This window comes from Paralichthys olivaceus, chromosome 1, assembly GCF_024713975.1.
Source record: "Paralichthys olivaceus isolate ysfri-2021 chromosome 1, ASM2471397v2, whole genome shotgun sequence".
NCBI lineage: Eukaryota > Metazoa > Chordata > Actinopteri > Pleuronectiformes > Paralichthyidae > Paralichthys > Paralichthys olivaceus.
In genome coordinates, this window is record NC_091093.1 from 23,811,202 (window position 1) to 23,830,628 (window position 19,427).

General features: G+C 40.6%; 2 protein-coding genes across 13 annotated transcripts in view; one reads left to right on the top strand and one right to left on the bottom strand.

The window, feature by feature from the left end:
• ace2 (angiotensin I converting enzyme 2) overlaps positions 1-19,427 on the bottom strand; it is a 62,803-nt gene that overhangs the window by 4,377 nt on the left and 38,999 nt on the right. For 2 of the 5 annotated variants that reach the window (XM_069525782.1, XM_069525781.1), the window contains exons 2-10: positions 7,517-7,594; positions 5,111-5,239; positions 4,864-5,022; positions 4,646-4,739; positions 3,938-4,081; positions 3,579-3,694; positions 2,801-2,906; positions 1,585-1,682; positions 1,022-1,194 (exon numbers count right to left, since the gene is read on the bottom strand). In XM_069525782.1, the coding sequence (XP_069381883.1) occupies positions 1,022-1,194; positions 1,585-1,682; positions 2,801-2,906; positions 3,579-3,694; positions 3,938-4,081; positions 4,646-4,739; positions 4,864-5,022; positions 5,111-5,239; positions 7,517-7,570 (1,073 nt within the window). In that variant the 5' untranslated portion in view covers positions 7,571-7,594. Of the gene's footprint in view, positions 1-1,021; positions 1,195-1,584; positions 1,683-2,800; positions 2,907-3,578; positions 3,695-3,937; positions 4,082-4,645; positions 4,740-4,863; positions 5,023-5,110; positions 5,240-7,516; positions 7,595-8,415; positions 8,977-19,427 lie in introns of those variants that run through there. The other 3 variants (XM_069525783.1, XM_069525784.1, XM_069525785.1) reach the window with 3 other exon arrangements.
• Positions 9,045-19,427, top strand: part of nhsb (Nance-Horan syndrome b (congenital cataracts and dental anomalies)) — a 48,099-nt gene continuing 37,716 nt past the window's right edge. For 4 of the 8 annotated variants that reach the window (XM_069525771.1, XM_069525775.1, XM_069525774.1 and 1 more), the window contains exon 1: positions 9,047-9,625. In XM_069525771.1, coding sequence (XP_069381872.1) covers positions 9,346-9,625 — 280 coding nt within the window. In that variant the 5' untranslated portion in view covers positions 9,047-9,345. Of the gene's footprint in view, positions 9,626-19,427 lie in introns of all 8 variants that reach the window. The other 4 variants (XM_069525772.1, XM_069525776.1, XM_069525778.1 and 1 more) reach the window with 3 other exon arrangements.

Below are 19,427 nucleotides of genomic sequence, written 5' to 3' on the forward strand. Positions count from 1 at the left end.
AGTTTGATTCTGTCATTTTATCTGAAGAGTTGTATTTTAAAACCTGTTGAACAAACTTTGCTGTGACACTTGATCCTCCAGAACAGTTCATGTTGGGGCATGATGATTAATGTTTGACAACAATAAGACCTTGGCTTTCTTTATCAGAAGGACTAATCAGCACAATTGTTCCAGCAAGTTCATATTTATGGCTCTCGTGTACTTCATAAAAGGAGGCGCTTGTGTTTAAAGGTACAGTGTGTAAGATTTAGGTGAAAGGGATCAATTGGCAGAAATGGAATATAAAATAATCCTGGTGGTGTGTTTCGTCTAAATTATACAAATTGTTGTTTTCTTTAACCTAGAATGAGCCCTTTATATTTAAACACTTTATATTTAATGTTTTCTACAGCAGCCCAGACTGGACGAACTGAAACCTTTTGAGTTTGAAGGCTGCCACAGGTTCTCTTTCCTGGAGGGTGAGGTGAGGGGTATTCAGCTGCAATATGTAACTTCAACACTAGATGTCATTAATTTCTACACACTGAACCTTTGAGATAACCGTTTGTGTGTGTGTGTGTGTGTGTGTATGTGTGTGTGTGTGTATGTGTGTGTGTGTGTGTATCTGAATGGTTGACATCATGTTTGTTTTATAGTGGCAATATATTTATGGAATAAAATATAATTATGATAATAATATTGCACCACTATCACATCTACCACCTACAAGATAACTATTAATACAGTTGCGTTAATAATTAACAAGGTTTACAACAATGTGAAGCAAGAACAGCCCCTCGGAGAGTCCAGTAACAACCTGCAACCACCCCCAGCCCCCAGTGTGGCAGGTCAGCGAGGGAAACCCTGTACACATTTCTTTTTAATTTCTTTCTTTCTTCTTTTTTCTTTTGATGGGGGTTATTTTAGGTTATGATGGCAATCAATTTAAATCAATCATTCATCATCTATCATATAATTTCTTTAACTTAATTCTGTTTTTTTTTTCTTGTTTTTCTATTTCTGCATTGATATAAAAAAGTACCTAAAGTCTTCTTTGTTTCCCATGTCCCAGGCTGTAGGGTGACAAACCACATTGCGTCCATCCTCAGGCTTCACCAGCATCGAATTGTTCCAGAAGTTTTCAAACATCTCGTACAGGCCCACGGACATAAAGAACTTCTCTGCTTCTTTGAAAAGACGAATTTTACTCCAGCCCTGAAATTTCAGTTGACATTTGGTGAATGGGCTGTATTTATGTAGAGCTTTCGTCTTATTGACCACTCAAAGCACTTTACAGTACAAGTTGCATTCACTCATTCACACACACATTCATACCACTCCTCTATACGCAGTGCACCATTCACACAGCTGTCAAGGCCAATTTGGGGTTCAGTATCTTGCCCAAGGACACTTTGGAATGCAAACTGGAGTAGCCTGGGATTGAACCACCGAGTTTATGGTTACAAGGCGACCCTCTCTACCTCCTGAGCCCCATTTTCAACTGAACACTTTCTTTTTCTGTTTCATTTAATGCACCATATTAAAAATATGATCCGCAGGTATATATTGTAATTCAAAACATATGATTTCAAACACAAGACGTACCTGCTCCACCATAGTTTTACTGACGTCAATATCTGGTTTGTCAGGGTAGGGGACACACAGAGGGTACAGGTTGGTCCAGAATCTTCCCCACATGTCACCTGAATAATCAGCACAACAGGTTATTTTTCTTCTTACCACACAGTCGTTGTCAGATGTACATATCTGCGAAGAGACGGTGATTGAATTATATCAGCAACAGCATCATCTGCAGTTAAATTTACAGAAGCAGCAACCTAACCACAGGAAACACTGAGACATGGGTGTCGAGGGCAAAAAGTTTAGGAAGAGCTCACTATGCATTCGATTACATCTGCTGCATTTCGTTTCCCTCTGTGACAGTGTATAAAATATTTCCCTAGAGATCAGATCTCCAAAATATAATCAACTCACAATGTTTAAAATACATGTTTAAAGTTCATTTCACAAGCCGTCACTCTGCCTTTTCATTCCCCTCGACCCAACACAAACAAAGTGGTAGTGATTCGAGCTGTTGGACGAGAGAGGGAGACATACTTCAGTTCTCGACTGGACCTGAACACGTACACGTACATGTACATGAACATGTTTTATCTCTCTGCTCTACATCTGGATTATTCACGATGTGATATTAACATATATCTTTTTAACTGCAGCATTTAAGATCATTTCGTGGTGGGATAAACCTTTCGCCGAGATTGTTTGTGTGATTGTTGGATTTGTAAGGATGGGACACGTACACGTAACATTTTAGGGCAAATCAGATCAAAGGGGTGGATCCATGATTTTACATTTTTCTATATATTCTTAATGTGTCATGTGTATGAGGCTATTCCAAATACATTAATAATACTGTCATTACTTTATACTTGTACTAGTTCTGTTCTGCCTTTCTAACTTCCTGTTGTAGCTTTTCGATGGATATTAGGATTTGTATTCTATGGATGATAATCGGAGATGATGGCAAGTACAGCGCAACTGCTTCACTCTTCTGTTCATGTAAAAATCAAACTTTGAATCTTGAATGAAAAGGAATCTCATGAAGCTGTTGAATATGTGAAGTTTGTTTTCTAACTAGAATGAATTTCTGCCACAAATCAACAAATTACAGCAAAAGACAAAAATCATTCGATTGAAGAAAGAAGAGGGAAAACATATAAAGAACGGTGACATCAGAAGGATTCGTGTTTCCAGTTTTAAGCCTGTGACATTATTCTGAAAATGGAAATCCTCATCATACCCAGCAGGTGGGCTGGCAGAGGTCCTCGTGCATCAATGTGTCCTGGGTAGACCTCCATGACCCTGGCTCTCACATAGGCATGCAGCTCCTTGTATAATGGCAGGATCTATGAAAAACCAGTTAGTCTCCATTATTTTGATTCAGTTCTAAATTCATGTCAAATATACTTTCCAAAGAAGAGAACAGAAGAGATAGTTTCAGTGACTCAACAAAAAGTATACCGCCTTCTGAAAACGTACAGAAGGAATTAGAAAGAAAGTTTGCATAACCTCAGTCACAAAGGACGATCAACACGAGAAGCAAAAATCTTTAAAACAGGACAAACGAGGATATCTTTGCTTTATCTTCGTCATATCAAGATTACATATTCAAAAGGTTTGTCATAAAAATAACCTTTCCAGCTGCTGAGCCCCACCCACAAGTTGTCACGGTTGTTTTTTGGAATTGGTCACATGTATGCAAATGTTTGAGAAGCAAACCTTCACTTTCAATCAAATAAAACTATCTGCAGCGTGGACAAACTTTGACCCACGATATTCAACTATATGTGACTGTGCTCTGAAGGTGCAAATACTTATCCATGGAGTTGACTGTTAATAACGGCGGATATGTTAACATGTTTAATAACTAGATTTTTCACCTGAGGGGAACTTTAAATAAGTGTTTATTTGTCATTTTACATTATTGTTCTAACTCCTCAACCGTGAGGAAGCTGTTGTATTAATTGATAATCTTTCACACAGCATCAGTCACAGACATGGAGGGATACTGGACGTACCTCTTCGTATATTGAACGCACGTCTCCCATGAGCTGGTCTCTTGTGTACTTGTACTGAGCCTCGTCCTCGATGGTCTCATAGTTGTATCTCCAGTAAGATCCGTAGTCTTCAAAACCTGAAGTGTCAGAGTCAGAGTGAAAAAGAGAAAGAGAAATTGTAAAAACAATTTTTTAGTTTTACCATGCAGAGTCTGTGTAGCATTAGGATGTCAGCTGAGGCACCAGTACTGTTATTGTGTGTACTATATGTCCTAATGTCACCTGTCCTCCTCATTCAGTACAGATATAAGTGCTATATAAAATATACTATACAAGACAAAAATACATCAATATTCATGTTTCTTTTTTGAACGTATCACCGTTTAGTTTGGCAGCTTCATTCTTCAGATCCACATAATCTTCATACAGGGGCCTCATCCTCTTCCCAACCTCCCTCCTCCAGCCCTCCCACACGTGCAGACGCTCGGCGTAGTCTCGGCTGTTAAACATCACGTACTCCAGGCCTGCGAACAGAGGCAAGTCAGTGACTATCTCAGGTAAATGTTTGTCTTTATATTCTCAAGTGTAAGGAAAGCAAAATATCTCAGGTCTTCTCTCACCATAATTCATTTTTGCCACAGATTCCTGTGGGGCGACTAGATGCATCACTAAAAACAATGTTCTGCCTTAAAATCAATATTCATTTTTCGATTTGTTGTTGAAGTGACACATTGGATAATTTGACATCACTGGGCCTTGAACAGTTATTTAAATGAAACCATTCGAGACGTTTAAAGGGAAATCCGTCTTTGGTGGAACTGCTAATAATTCATTGATGTGTGACGAACCTGAGCAGGCATGACTGGGCACCATCAGTTAAGACTCAGCACAATGTTTCTTTACATATAAAATATCAATATCAAAACAAACTTAAGATGATAATATTTCAACTCTAAAATTGAATGGAGTAGAAATATAAATTAGTATAAAACGAAATGACGGTGTTAATTATAAACTGCTTTCTTTAAGCCTGGCTGACAGTAGCAGGAAGCCACGTGGCCATAAACGTTGTTATTAACAGAGCGTACCTGGCTCCAAAGTCTCGCAGGTCAGGGGGTCGTCCTTCAGACACACTGTGGCTGTGCTGTAGATCGTACTCATCTCACTCATGATTTTACTCAGCTGCAAGTAGATTCAGAAGAAGCATGTGAAGTGAAACGCACACACTGGTGACAGAATAACTGCAGCTTTTACCAGCATGAAAGAAATTTGAAATGAAGACACTAAGGTCGAGCAGTAGTCTCACGTGTGCAGCCTTGTCCTGGGACAGAGCACCAGCGCCTTTGTCTTGAAGGGAGATGAGCTGCAGTTTAATTTTTGCATCTTTGATCTGGTCGATGGGGAATTCCAGGGACTTTTCTGACATCTGAGTGTAAAAACTGCCCCAGATCTGCCCCTGTTCCGACTGCAGGGAAGGAAAAACAAGGTGGATCAAATGATGTCCCTGCATCAGTATGTTTGGGCAGGTTCAGGATGTTGTTCCCGGTTCTTACCAGCTTGTCCGAGTTCTCCTTCGTGATGTTGGTGTTGTAGGCCCATGATGCCAGAGAGTAATTGTACATGCGCTGTGTGGCCTCTTGGTCGAACCTCAAAAGAAACTCCCTCGCCTTATTCTCTACATCCTGAGCAGAGACGGAGCAGGACAGGACCAGCAACGTTACAAGAATCCGAGCTGACATCTTCTGTCTTTCTGTCTCTGTCCATGCACACACAATAACTCTGAGAAGGTGGGACACTACTCTGTTATACAGTTTCAACAACCTTCTGTGCCGCCTTGGCCTTTGGACGGCAAAGCTATAACCGAGGGTGTATCTGAGTTTTCATTTGCAGATAGAACAGTGAGCGTCACTGGGCTGTCCCACAGACACTGTGCGTTATACTCTGATAGATTATCAGTTACAAAATAGACACTTAATCTCCGGGGAGAGATGTTCAGTCAGTTGTGTAGTGAGTGAACGAGCAGTTTTCATCCTTCTGTTGGTTATAAACACGTTAACATGAGAACAAAACTCAAAACCTTTTGGTTAAATGAAAAGTTTAGAGCAAGGAATCAAGACGACCACTGTGTAAATTACAATGAATGTTGTGACGGAACTTTATCAAAGACAATAAATAATGAGCGAAGCACGGACAATATACTTTCTATTCTCTGTTTCTTTTGAATATAAAACAATGAACTCTGATTTCTAACTGAATCTATTTTCATTTTTTATGACATTTTCCAAACAAGGCAGAATTTGTTACCTCTGCTGAGGAGGTTGTGTTTTCACTCCCATCAATTTTTCTTCTTTGTCTCTCAATCAAATGACGAACAAACTATTGGTTACAGTTTCGGCGTTTTTCAACATTTTCACTGATTTCTTCGAGAATAGTTCATGGACCGTGATTTTAATTTGGTTTAATCAGGGGACTGTGATGGAGGTATTCATTCTACTGTGTTCCATTCTAGTTATAATAGTTTTTTGGGGTTATTATCTTGTTTTATCTTACATTTACATTTATTAGCTTTTTAGTCTTTGTTTTCTTCCAAATGTAAATAAAGTTATTATCATCACTATAGTTATTAAAAGAACAAAAACATAATCTCAGGTCCTAAAAGTGTCTTTTCTAACAGAATTGGACCTTTTGAGGAAAAAATGTCAAGCAAACAGGAAACAATAGAGAGTTACTGCAGCCTTCTTATCATGTGACAGTGGATTTCCGAGCAACAAATAAAGTGCAAATCATGCACAACAACACTGATAAGAAATCAGCCACGAGGGCAAGGTTTATTATTCAGATTTATTACTACCCTCAACAGGTTACTTAATACTCTCTCTCTCTTCCCTGCAACTAATTAATCAATAATCTACTAAAACATCAATAAAATAAAAACATAAAAGAAGAATCAGAGTCGTTTTTGCATCCACAGCAGCAACGTGACTTCAGATCAGGATATACTTTTTATACTCTGGCCTCAGTTGAACATTTAACTTCTTTTAAAAATGAGTTAGTGATCAGACGAAAGTTTGGTCTCTCTCCATTCCTTTTGTTTGTGGGTTGCAGTGATCCTGATCAATCATTTTTATTAGTGAAAAGACATATAATACATATAAGACTGGCTGCAATGATCTGACTATTGTAACACTAGTAAATAAAAGTATTTAGTATAAAAGAATGCAAATAATGTTCAGAGCTAAACCAAAGTCACTCCCAGACTGAAAGGAATCAAATGGAGATGTGGAATAATGCCACTATAGATATAAAATGTGCAATTTCCCTTTTGGTTTTTAAAAGAGTGATTAACAAAACTACTTTTGAGGGCAAAGAGTGTAAATGTTCTTTTTTTTTCTGTATATTTCTGGAGGGTCGTTTTATTTGATAAAAATTTAGGCAGGCAAATAAAAACCTCTTCTTCTTCCTTGATCACAAATTAATGTAACGCTCAGTTTACACATTCTATATAATTTATTCTTGTTGTACAAGATCAAATACACTCGAAGCACCCGCAGTACATCCAATGCAACATTAACTTGATGCAACAGTGCCTCCCTGTGGAAAGAGTTGGAATGACTGTGCTCATTAAAGGATAGCTTCACAGTTTTTTAAGCTTATCTTAATGTTATACAACAAATATTATACATTAAAAGCATCTGTTACTGATACGCCTGATAAAAATATACTGTTCTTGTTCTGTGCAAAAATGCATCAACTGAACAATAAAATATAATGAGCAAGATAACCAGCAACTGTAAATGTAATGAATCTGAAGCAAAGTGCAAAGTTCGAAATGTGTGAGTGTCGACATATAGAGAAGAATTAACATTCAAACTAAAACAGAACAGTGCGTCTCCGCCAAGGTCCGACCGTTCAGTATGAGAATCTACTTAGTTACTTTCCACCACTACTACTATACTCACTTGACGACTGAGTAGAGTTGATACTTCCATGTTACTTGGTGAACCCCCACACATCCAGGACACTGAGGAAAACGCCCCCTGGCAACACATGAATACTCATTAGATCTAAAGCAAAGATCAACAGGCCTCACATTCATCATGACGGGGGTTAATGTTTGCAGGTCGACTTATTCTGAATGAATCACTCCATGATTTATCTGCTGGGATGTGTGTGTAGAAGGTTTTTACAGTGTGCAGCCCGCTTGTCTCCAGCTCGGAGTGAGGCCCATGATAGGTTACTGTCAATCTGCGCTGCATCAGATTTGCTGCAGCAGCAAGTTTACAGCCGACATGTCTATATAGAGACTGAGCCTGGAGGCTATAGGCTAATCACGGTGAATGGATGAGACAACAGCCAGGCTTAGCATTCTGGAAGCTCACATTCAGCAAAAAAAAAAAAAAAAAAAAAGATCTGTTCACTAAGTAGAGGTTCTTGCTGTAGGTGAGCTGTTCCTAGAAGCTCATAGTTTTTATTATATTCTATTTAGAGGATAGACGATGTACAGTGAAGTGTGCTTTAGTTTATCCTGTCAAGTGTTTCCGTTGGTTTTATTTTGGAATGTTATTGCTTCCTAATTACTTTGAACTGTTTTATATTGTTGGCCCTCATGTCACAGCTCTTGTCAAACAGATTTATTTTTGTCTTTTAAGATTTGGGGGAAATATTGAGAAAGAAAAATAAAACGACAAATAAAAAAACATGACAACAAATAAAAAACACAACAACAAATAGGAAAACCCCTGGACAGTGCATCTATACAATCAGCAACAAGCATTGTCTGATAGTAGGTAAATACTTTTGTGTTAGTGCAGTTGATTTGTAATTAAATGGTTCAAGTTGCAATTCCATCATCAACTACCTGAAATTCTTAAATTGAAGTTGTGCTCCCGTAGAAGAGGATCACCTGCAGTGTTCAGCACTGAACCTCCACTGATCCAGAGCTGCATGTCTGCAACAGTGGATCATGATGAGAATGAGAACAATAAAACAAATTCTCATAGATGGAATTGAATACCTCATCCACAGCAGAATATTAAAGTGTGAACTAATCTGGTAATAAAAATGCTCCTGACATGATGGGGAAGTTTGGGGTTTTCAGTTCCTGCCCCACATGTGCACATCTCCGGGTTTTACCTCAGTCTCCTCTCTCATCCTCTCAGCCTCTCTCTGTTCAGGCCACTGAGACGAGCTGCGACAACCCGCAGAAAAACCACCACAGCAGCACCGGAAACACAAGGACACACTTGGAAAATAAAAGTTAAAGATCTGCAGCCTGTGTACTGAAAACATTTGAATGTTTGAAGCTGGGCATTGTGGGAATAAACCGCATGATGTTGTTTTCTGTTTTGTCCTCAATAATTAATCATGCACCCGTCTCCTGCAGTTCTACTCCACCAATGCTCTTATTTGGAAATGTTGGAGCGGTGCGTCCTTTGCGCAGCGTGAGGCTTGACGCTCGCACGGAGGCAACCCATGATCGCAGACTCAACACGCATCCTCACACCACTGACCTGAGCTTAGCCGTGTCCTGCATGTGTGTGCATGTGTGTGCATGTGTGAGCGGGAGTGTGAGTGATCCCCGGAGACCAGCAGCAGGATGGAGGATCTCAAGGAGAATGTGGGAACTTTGGATTGACGCCCGGGGATAACGCGCGGTCGGCCCGAACCTCATCGGCTCTGTCGCGGATTTTTAAAAATATTTGGATGTTTCCCCCGTTCCCCCTCTTTCTTGTAGGCAGTGGGAATTTACACTTGGCTCGCAACTCCTGTTATTTGTGGCGTGCGCAAAATGCCATTCGCCAAAAGGATTGTGGAGCCGCCGCTTCTGTGCAGGCACCACATCCCCAACGATGAGGGTCTGCTTTTCGAGGACCTGTGTGCCATCAGTAACGTGGTTCTGTCCCGGACCTTGCGACAGCTGTCCGACCTGGCCCGGCACGCCTGCTCCTTATTTCAGGAGCTGGAGAACGACATCATCAACACCAACCAGCGGGTCTGGGTCCTCCAGAACAAAATAGGCCAGATACAGCAGACTGCCAGTGCCCTAGACCCTAAAAAGGAGGCAGTGCGTAAGTACACCAAAAATCCCCCCTTATACCCCCTTCAGAAAGAAACATCCCCAGATGATTTACACCTGAGCAGCGTGCGTGTGGTTTTTATTCATTCACACCACACATATGCGCCTGAAAGCCTCGAAGGGCTCCCACCTTTAAAATTCATTTTCCCATCCAGCTGCACGACGCGCGCCCGCCGGAGACGCGGCCGCGCTCTCATCCCTCATTGAAATGTGTCACACGGTTGCATTCGCACATCGGAGCCGTCCAGCAACACCGAGGCGCGTTTTCACAGCGCAGGATGTGTTGACTGCTCATTCATTCGGCGGTCCAGACTCGGATGTGTGTGTGTGTGTGTGTGTGTCAGTCGACGGTGGAGGGGGGTGAGGTGGTGTGTGTGTCTGTGTGTGTGTGTGCGGGGCGGAGGGGCGTGTGTTGCCGCTGCATTGGCTCAGCATCGCAGTCTCGTTACTGCGGGTAGCGCACACCTGAAGCATGCACAAGGCAGGCGCTGTTTGCAAGGATTGGGGGGGGGGGATACATGAAGTTCAGGGTCGAGCTTCTCTTATTGAAAAGGGTTTGGAGATGTGTGTGATGGTGCATGAGTGTGTGTGTGTGTGTGTGTGTGTGTGTGTGTGTGTGTGTGTTGGGGTTTTCACAGGCGACTCCCCGTGCGCCAAACCCACCCTTTCCACATGCAGCCGCACCAACACAGCATCAATAATGAATCCAGATGTCCTATGTTGCAGGTTAAATATGAACCGGTCATGTCTGGATGTTCAGGTGGAGCCCTGGTTACAGCAGCTGAATAAAAGCCTGTTTGGCGTCAGTGTGAGACTCAGTGTAACAGCACGCTCTGTACAGCAGCAGCTACATATTATTTATGTCCTCTGCAGTCCCTTCAGAATAAGGCTTCTGATGTTCCACCGTCCGTTTGCTGATTTTAGTCCACGTTCAGTGCAGCATCGCCGCTGTAGGTTATCACAATCTGGGACAATCACAGAAGAGCATTTTGGGGCCTAAAGCTACTGTATGCTCATGAACTCCCGCTTTAGATTTACCCCCAACCCCCAACAACAACAACACACACACACACACACACACACATCAGAGCAGTCGGTTAGGCAAGCCATGTCTTTACAACACAAACCAGTCCCACTGCTCGGCTCTATTTACTCCTGTTTTGCTTTGGATTTGGATGAATGAGGATCTGATGTCGAAAAATATACGAGATCTCTTGGATTTCAGTAATGTGAGAAATATAGACAGGGACAGCCCATTGAATTTGTCGTTCCGTCCAAAAGTCTCCCGAGCTGCACACAAACACACAACACCCTCACATCCCACTGATCTGAACCTGTCAGGGCAACTAAATGCAGAAACCCGTCCGTCTGTTTCACCTGTTGTACAAGAAAACCTTCAAATATTGACTGTTTTGTTGATTTGTTGGATTGTGCTTCGATATCCTTGTATCCAGTCCAGACATATGAGACAAGTATCACTTGTCTAAAGGTGCTGCCCTGTTAGAGTTTTGCAAATTTCAAATCGAAGAATGACCTCCTGCTGTCAATTAAGCCAGATAAAGATAATTACAGATACAATTCTGTTTATTTTTCATAATATTCTCTGGTCTTTACTCATCTATTTAGGAAGCGCATGATAATTTAGTATTTTGTATATGTCCTATCGTCATCACCTATGTGGGCTGCATCTTCCTATTTTAATTAAATTAGTAAATTAATAAAGCTTTTCATTTCATTGCTGAAATATCATTATGGTTTTTACGACTAGTGGCAGACCGGCAGCATTATCACTCATTTGAATTCACCGAATGAAACTAACCCTAATCCATCTTTGTAGTTCCAAAATGTTAACGTCGATAAAACTACAAACAATCATGCAAGCCACTTCCCCTTCTTTTTCTTCTTCTATCGTTTAATGGTCACTCAACTTCCTACAATAGGTTCTGAACTCTGAACTATCATTGAAAGAGTTTTCACACCAACGGACCATGGTTCAGTTTGATCTGTTCCACATCTTTTGGTCAGATTAAATCCATGATCCATTGGGGGCGCCCCTTCACATCTGTCATTTTGGTTCGGGCTAAACTGAAAAGTCGGAAGGTCCAGACCAAACAAAGAAGGTGTGAAAGCTCCCAAAATCAAATAAAACAATCAAAGAGGCTGAAATCGCTGATCCGTGTGAGTTTGGTCTGAGCAAACACATTCTCACCCTGTAACTGACGCCAGGACCCACGTACTGATACAGATAATTTTATGCTGCTATCTTTTCCCAAACTCCAACTGACTTCACACTGACTGTAAAGAAGTTATTTGGTGAACCCACTCATCATCTCCTGTATCTGCTTTTTTCCTGTTTATTTAAGTACGATTCACCAAATAATACAAATGACTCAAAACTGGGCTCACAGACAGTTTACTTTGTCAGAAATGTCTTTCACACTGTGTTATCCACAGTCTCTCGATATGCTGCCATTGTATTGGATGTGTTTTGTTTTTACGGTGAATCCTGGATCTTTATTCATCCATCGGCACTATTTTGGTCATTGAATATTTTTCCGCAGATATTTTGGAGAAAAAAAACATGTGAATTGACTAAAAACTGAGAGAATACACTTTGTGTGTGTGGGACTTCAGTCTGAGTGCTCTGTGGGCCAGGGCTCAGACTTGGACGCCCACCAAAGTTTTGCTATTTTTATTCAGCTTTCAAAAGGGTTATTATCTTCGCCTCTTTCTCTCAAATGGAAGCAATGACCCTGAGGAGCTAAATATCTCTGTGTACACACAGGCAGGGATTCAACATCAGTGACAATAGTTTCCTCATAAGATCATCGACATCCGGTGCAGCCAGTATGGTGCTAACCTGGATTTGATCCTGAACATGGCAGTGAGCAGTTTTCAGATTTTTAGTCAGTTGTATTGAACATTTATCAAAAGTAGAAGTCACATGTTAGCACTAACAATAATCCATTAACACATGGCACTAATGGTGATGATGATTTGTTTTGATTGATTTGCATGTGTCATTCCACAAGGTCGGTCTCGAATGACACAAACACTGAAATACACCACGCCCTAATATGATCATTTAGGTCATTAAATCTGAAAAACCAACCATTGTTCAGATACTGAGCAAAATGTCGGCCCTGATGCCTTTTCAGTCATTTATTTAACTCATGTCTGACTGAAGACATTTGCATCTATTTTACTAAATCCAGATTTCTGCATAAGCCATATAGTGGCTCTAGTTTAAATCGAGCAGCCTGAATATAAGCAGCATAGTAAGTGTACTGGTTCCTTGTCATTGTTCGTATCTTGTGGTTACTAGTTAGTCAATCCACTAAGGCAACACTTAAAAGAAAAAAGAGATGAAGGTAATGGGTGCGGGTGGAGCTAGAGGAAGTGGAGGAAGAGTAGTGTCCTGGTGCTATAGCAGCAGAGTCAGGATGTGAGAATATGCTCCGGGTGTCGGAGAAGAGAACTCTTTAGCTCGATAGCTAGTGGCTTTAGCTCAAGTCTCACACGATTTTGGGAAGTGATATTGGGCAGGAGGTGCGGTACACCCTGGACAGGTCGCCTGCATGGCTGACATTCATTGACAAACAACCATTCACAGTCACATTCACACCTACGGACAATTTAGAGTTTCCAATAACTTAATCTCAGTCTGCATGTCTTTGGACTGTGGTAGGAAGCTGAAATACCCACAGAAAAGCCACACAGATACAGGGAGAACATGCAAACTACACACCATCACACACATCTATGAAAACAAGTATTTCCAAAGCCTTTACATGTGATTATAACCATGAAATCATCACAAACTAAGATGAGACGGGAGAAATTCAGGGGAAGGGATGAGGTTATAACGATGTTATGGAAGATCAATGTTATCAGAGCGCAGAATCTATTGATTACAACTGTTGATGACAGTTGATAAGAGTAAGTAATTCAGTAGATAGCAACATAAAGCTGATTGATGTACATCTGTTTGAACATCGGCCCGGAGCTGCATTCAGTATAGTGCTGCTGTGTTGAGTGACTGTCAGCCCATAGGGAATATGAGCAATGGTCACTGTTTAGCCCCGATGGGATGGACACGTGCATTAATGGTTTGCTGTGTTATGGGGGAAGTCTGTGTATAAAACACATTGATTATAGAGCCGATTTATCACTTGGACCATAAAAATGGGGCCAGTATGAGCCTTTCACTGACATGTTGGTGTCTAGGGGTCTTTGTTTGCCCATATGAAAACTTTTATTTTACAAACCAAACAATACAGATGATGAAAGATGCGCATTTATTTTTTACATTTTATCTAATAAAATGTATATTTTTTAATCATTAAGTTTTATGTATTTAGTTTTATGTGTTTATAGTTATTTACAATGTTAAAGTTTAAACTGTAAAATATCAAATCTCAATCAAATTTCTTTGTCATAAGGGATTCATAACAGCATCTTAGGGATTGTTGCCATATATACAGTATATATTGCCTGATTTATCGCTATCAAAATTTTACTCTCTAATTTTGCTATCAGCTTGGCTCAAATATACAAATGAGATATGTTTATGGTGTAATCACCAGATCCAAAAGTTTGGTTAGATCATGGTTGGTAAGATCCTTTTTATGTGAGAGGAAAGAGGGGAAGAAGGAGAGGAAGAGAAGTGTGAGAGTGAGACAGACAGAAGAGAGAGAGCTACAGGAGAGGTGAATAAGAGGAGAGCATCAGATAAACAGAACAGACAGAGTTTGTCATAAGTGAAGCTCTGAGACGCCGTTGGTCAATGTTCATGACTGAATGAAGCATCGTCAGCATTTCGTCCCACATATATGACTGATTCATCAGCGTCAAAGCTTTTATTCTTTCTCAGGTTTTGAGATGAATGAATGAATATTTCCTTTCATTTGACAGGTATACTTGTTTAAAACTACACAAGGTCTACACAGTGGAGTATTAGAACAACTTAAAGGGAACAATTAGGAGATCTGTAGAATAAGGTCATAATTTTAGGGTTAAAAGTGACAATTTTACAAGATTAAGTTGTAACAATGCAACAATAAAGTTGTAATGTTAGGCTACGTGTCATTGGAAAATATCAGAAGATCAGCCTGTCTCCTGTGTTAAAATAAGCAATGTGGAGCATCTTGTTAAGATCTTCTTAGTTTCACAAATAACAAAATACTTTTGGCACATCAGCACCAGATTATCATATTATCATTATCACAAGTGGACTGTTCTGCAGAAAGAACCACACGGACCTCTTGCTGGTTCTGTTAGTTGCTGTTATTTCCAAAGAGAATTCGTTGTTTATTTTTCTCAAAATGTTCGGACTTATCATTATTCTTGTAATATTGCTCTTTATCCTCAAAATCACAGAACTGTATTTTTCTTCAATATGACTCAAACATGCCTACAATGACAAAACTAATGAGCTCATACATTAATATGATAGTTCATAGTCCGATATTGTAGAGTGTTATTTCCCCATCTTTTTAAATTATGAAGCAGATGTAGGTGCAGCATAAATACGAGAGCATCAAATGGTCAAGGCTGCACAGATCCTATTCAGTTTCTGTGCCTTAGAAGAAACTGTCAGGACTTCTGAAAAACACAACTATACAGTCTCCGCACTCAGCCAATGACCCCACCCACACCTATTATTATCTGTTGGTTTGTTTTAACTTTATTAACACAACTCACAGCTAAAACTCACTGTAGGGTGACAGGTCTGTTAAAGAATCTGTAGCATGCATGCACTCACACACACACAGTGGAGATGATTCTTGTGTGAAAATATTGGTCTGTAGCAAATATATTGTACAGCTCTGGTGACACTGGTTTCTTCCCTGTATGCCATTAAAGCAAATTTGACTTTGAATTTGAATGCAGGAGTGTATGGCCTGTGGCAGCGGGGGACTACTCTATCTCACTAGTCTGCATAGTAACAGGAGAGAGAGGGAGGCCTGCTTTAACCTTTCAGCTGTGTCAATCTCTCCCTCCCTCCCTCTCTCCCTCCCTCGCTGGTCATACATTTTTACTCACAATCTTTTGTAGTACAACTAGAATCGGCTCTTGAGCAGGCGCACGTCGTATTGTCAAAACGTTTTGTTATGGACAAAGTGAAGAAGCAGGAAGCACAGTGACTTGAGTGTTAACAGAGAAGTGTATGGATATCAGTGGTCTGGAAGTAAATGTGTTATTTCCTGTTTCTCACTCGCAAACACACAAACTCTGAAGGTAAAAAGAGAAATAGAGACATATTTACCTTCATGTTTGTGCGACTGGCCAACAGCTTCTGTCTCTATGTGTGTGTGTGTGTGTGTGTGTGTGTGTGTGTGTGTGTGTGAGTGAGATTCACACACACACACACACACACACACACAAAGAGCATCCATTCAGGTGTTTGCAGAATCCAACATGTGCAATGATTAACTTGCTCTTGTTTCTCTCGCAGCCTCCTCTGTGTTTCTGCCTCCATCTGTTCTTCCCTCCATCTTTGCATCTTTGTGTCCATTCTCCTCCTCCTCCTCCCCATCCATACCTCTTCCCTCACTGGCCTACTTTCCCCATCATCATCAGCATGGAGAGACTTCTGCCTCTTGACAGCGTATTTAATGTTTAATGCACTTTGATTTCCACCCAGACACTTACGAGCCTGAGAGGAGAGGAGAGGTTTGATAAGAGAGTTAAAGGGAGAGAGACAGAGGAAGATAAGGAACGGCCATGCTTGTGCTGGGCAGGGCTTCTAATTTGAAAGGCGCGTGTGGGCAGGGGCAAATTTCCAGTGGGGGGGGGGGCAGTGGTGGGGATGGGCTGACCTGGATACCCGCATGTGTGTGACTTGTAATAACATATGAATGTTTCAATCACATTTTTAAATGAGAAACCTGTGTGGGAATAAAGTCACAGAGGGATAAAGTGTATATGAGCTCCGCTGCTGACTCATCAAAACTGCAAAAATCTTTTAATTTAGAGGCTAAACACATTCGGGCGGATTGATACTAACTTTGTGGTGTTTTATTCAACACGTTATTAAAGATGCATCATGTTTCAGACATTGTCCACTTTGTCTGTCCTCAGAATCAGCAGCTGTCAGCGTTTGTTTTTGATGCAGGGAAAACTCAGACAGTCTAAAAAGTTTAATCATTTTAAACTCTCAGTTTATATTTGCTTTGTTTGTTTTGGACTATTTATATTGCATTATCTATACTGCTTCTCCTTTAAAGGGTTACATTGTGGGGTTGGGGCCAAGATGACATTGGGTGAGACATATTCAACCCTACAGTCAATTTAAAGTCTCCAATTAATATAACTTATGTAACTATGTGCGCATGTCTTTGGACTGTGGGAGGAACCCAGAGCACCCAGAGAAAACCATGCAGACACAATGAGAACATGCAAACTCTGGATTCAAACCGAGAACCTTGTTGCTGTGCAAAGTGGTCACATTTTTAGCTCATAAAAACCTGACCTGCCTCTTCCATGTTAGTGGATGGGAGATGGACCAACCAAGATACATTGATCTATGTGTGCAAACTAAACTAAGCAGACCAGCTAATTAAACTTGCATACATGCATTGGAGTATCCAAGTGAAAATGACACATCCTCTGGTGAGAAAGAATCATTAACTGTGATCGTCTGCATTAACAGAGCACATTTAGTATGTATATCATTTTGTGTAAATGTTGAGACTGGAATTATAGACTCACAATTCCAATAGTGTGAATTTTAAAATAAAGAGGGTGAGGTTAGAGAGGACTTAAAACATTCTCTTAAAACATTATTTGAACCATTGTCTGGACATAAACACAGACGACGTTACAGCTTCCCAGAAGTGAAGCCAAAGCATCCTGATGATAAATCCTGCCTCCTCCATGTTAGCGGATGGGAAATGGACCAAACTAAAAAGTTGAAGAGCAAATTTCTTTTCCCCAAGATGGTTTCTGTCATTTTAGGTAATTCTTATCATAGTGATATTTGTTCAAGTGTTTATTTTCAGGTAAGTTTGGTTTTAATGAGTTATTTGATGTAATGAAACAGGGTGAAACATAATGATTGACGGCTGAACCCGACTGATTGGATGTATGGGACCTCGCTACTGTCCATACCCACTCTGACTCTGGCTCCAAAGATGGCAGGGTTAGTATTTCAGAATATTTTGGCTTAATTTCCTGATAGTGGTAGGAAGTGGAGACTTGTCTTTCCTCTTTATTTACAGTCTATGGATTAAACTTTTAGGTTTGGGGGTAATGTTGGCAACCAACGTTCAGGTCGTTGGTTGCCAACCTTCAATAAACCGCACAAAGAAGAAGAAGAACTTTTAGGTAGTGTTAGTTCATGTGGGAACGTTCTGGTTAACTGGGATCTTACATTCTCACTTTTCTCATAAACCAAATCAAATCCATTGGCAGCGTGTGTCCACTAACTGTATGATACCACAGGAGGCCACGAGAGGGGGATGGGATGTGATGATGTGATTTTATCTGGCTCCTCAAAGTCTCTTACGTCACAGAGAGTAAAAATCATCACTCCACATTTTCTGTTCTCATGGCCCAATTACCTCTATGCTAATTTGGGCTAAAGTGATTCCACCGCCTCATGTAGAGTAACACAGAGAGAGTTGACACACTTTTCATTCCAACCTTTTTCCAAACCAACAGGTAAATACTCACACAAACATAAACACGCTGGCACAGGAAAGTACAGAGACACGCACACGCCAGGGCAACGCGCACACACAACCCGCTGAACTCTGCAAGCCTCTTCTTTCTGTCTCTCATGTCATCATTTGAAATTCTGCTTTAAGTGCCTCTGTCTCTGTTGCTGTTGCAGCCTGCTATAAAACATGCATGCAGAACTTCTTGGTCTGTACATCACAGCGCTCGGCCGGCTGGATGGCTGGCATGCTGGTTTTCTGGAGCCGATTCCTCACCTGTGCAAACTGGCCTCTGGCTTTTTCAATGTTGTTGTGGAAATTCTGTCATAGCTGAGCAGTTATGCCAAAAATTCAACTGCCGCTCATATCATCAATGAGACAGTATTGCCTTTGTAAAGCACAGATGAAAGCAGATAGTTGCTCACTGCCGTAAAGTTTGTGGTAACATACAGTATGGTGACATGTAAACACAGAATGCAATAACTAATATGTTGTATAGAATACAAAACTATCATTCAAAGTCACGGTCCAGCTTGAGTGAGCCCCCTCATTGATTTAACATCATTTAAACAGCAGTTTAAATCACTGTGTTGCTCAGAGTGGTGCTGCACTAAACTAAGCTACACAGTTTTTTAACTTATATACAGACATTGGCTGTATTTACCTCCGCTACAGAGGTTATGTTTTCACCCCTGTGTGTTGTTGGTTGGTTTGTTCAACGGTAAGCAAGGCTATGCAAAAGGTACTGGACAGAGTTTCACTCACTATTAACTTTTAGTGCGTGTCCAGATCAGGGGGCGGATTGAGGATATTTGTTTTACTAGAAGGGGACTGATTTCTTTAAGCACAAGCAATTTGAAACATCATGATTGAATTTAACTATTGGGCCTTGGAGAATGTATTTGCTCTAGTGAGAATCATTCCAGTGTTTTTCAAGAGTATTTTTATGAGGAAGATGGAAGATACATGGTTTTGTTTACATGAAAGGTTGTGTGTGAGTAGAGCAGGAAGGAAACATGAGTCAGCTTCAACTACTGAGTTTTGGATTTTGATCCAAAAAACAAGATTGAACTTTCGAGATCAAAATGCAAAAAGACTAAATTCAGCACATAATCTTAGTGAGGATTGATGTAA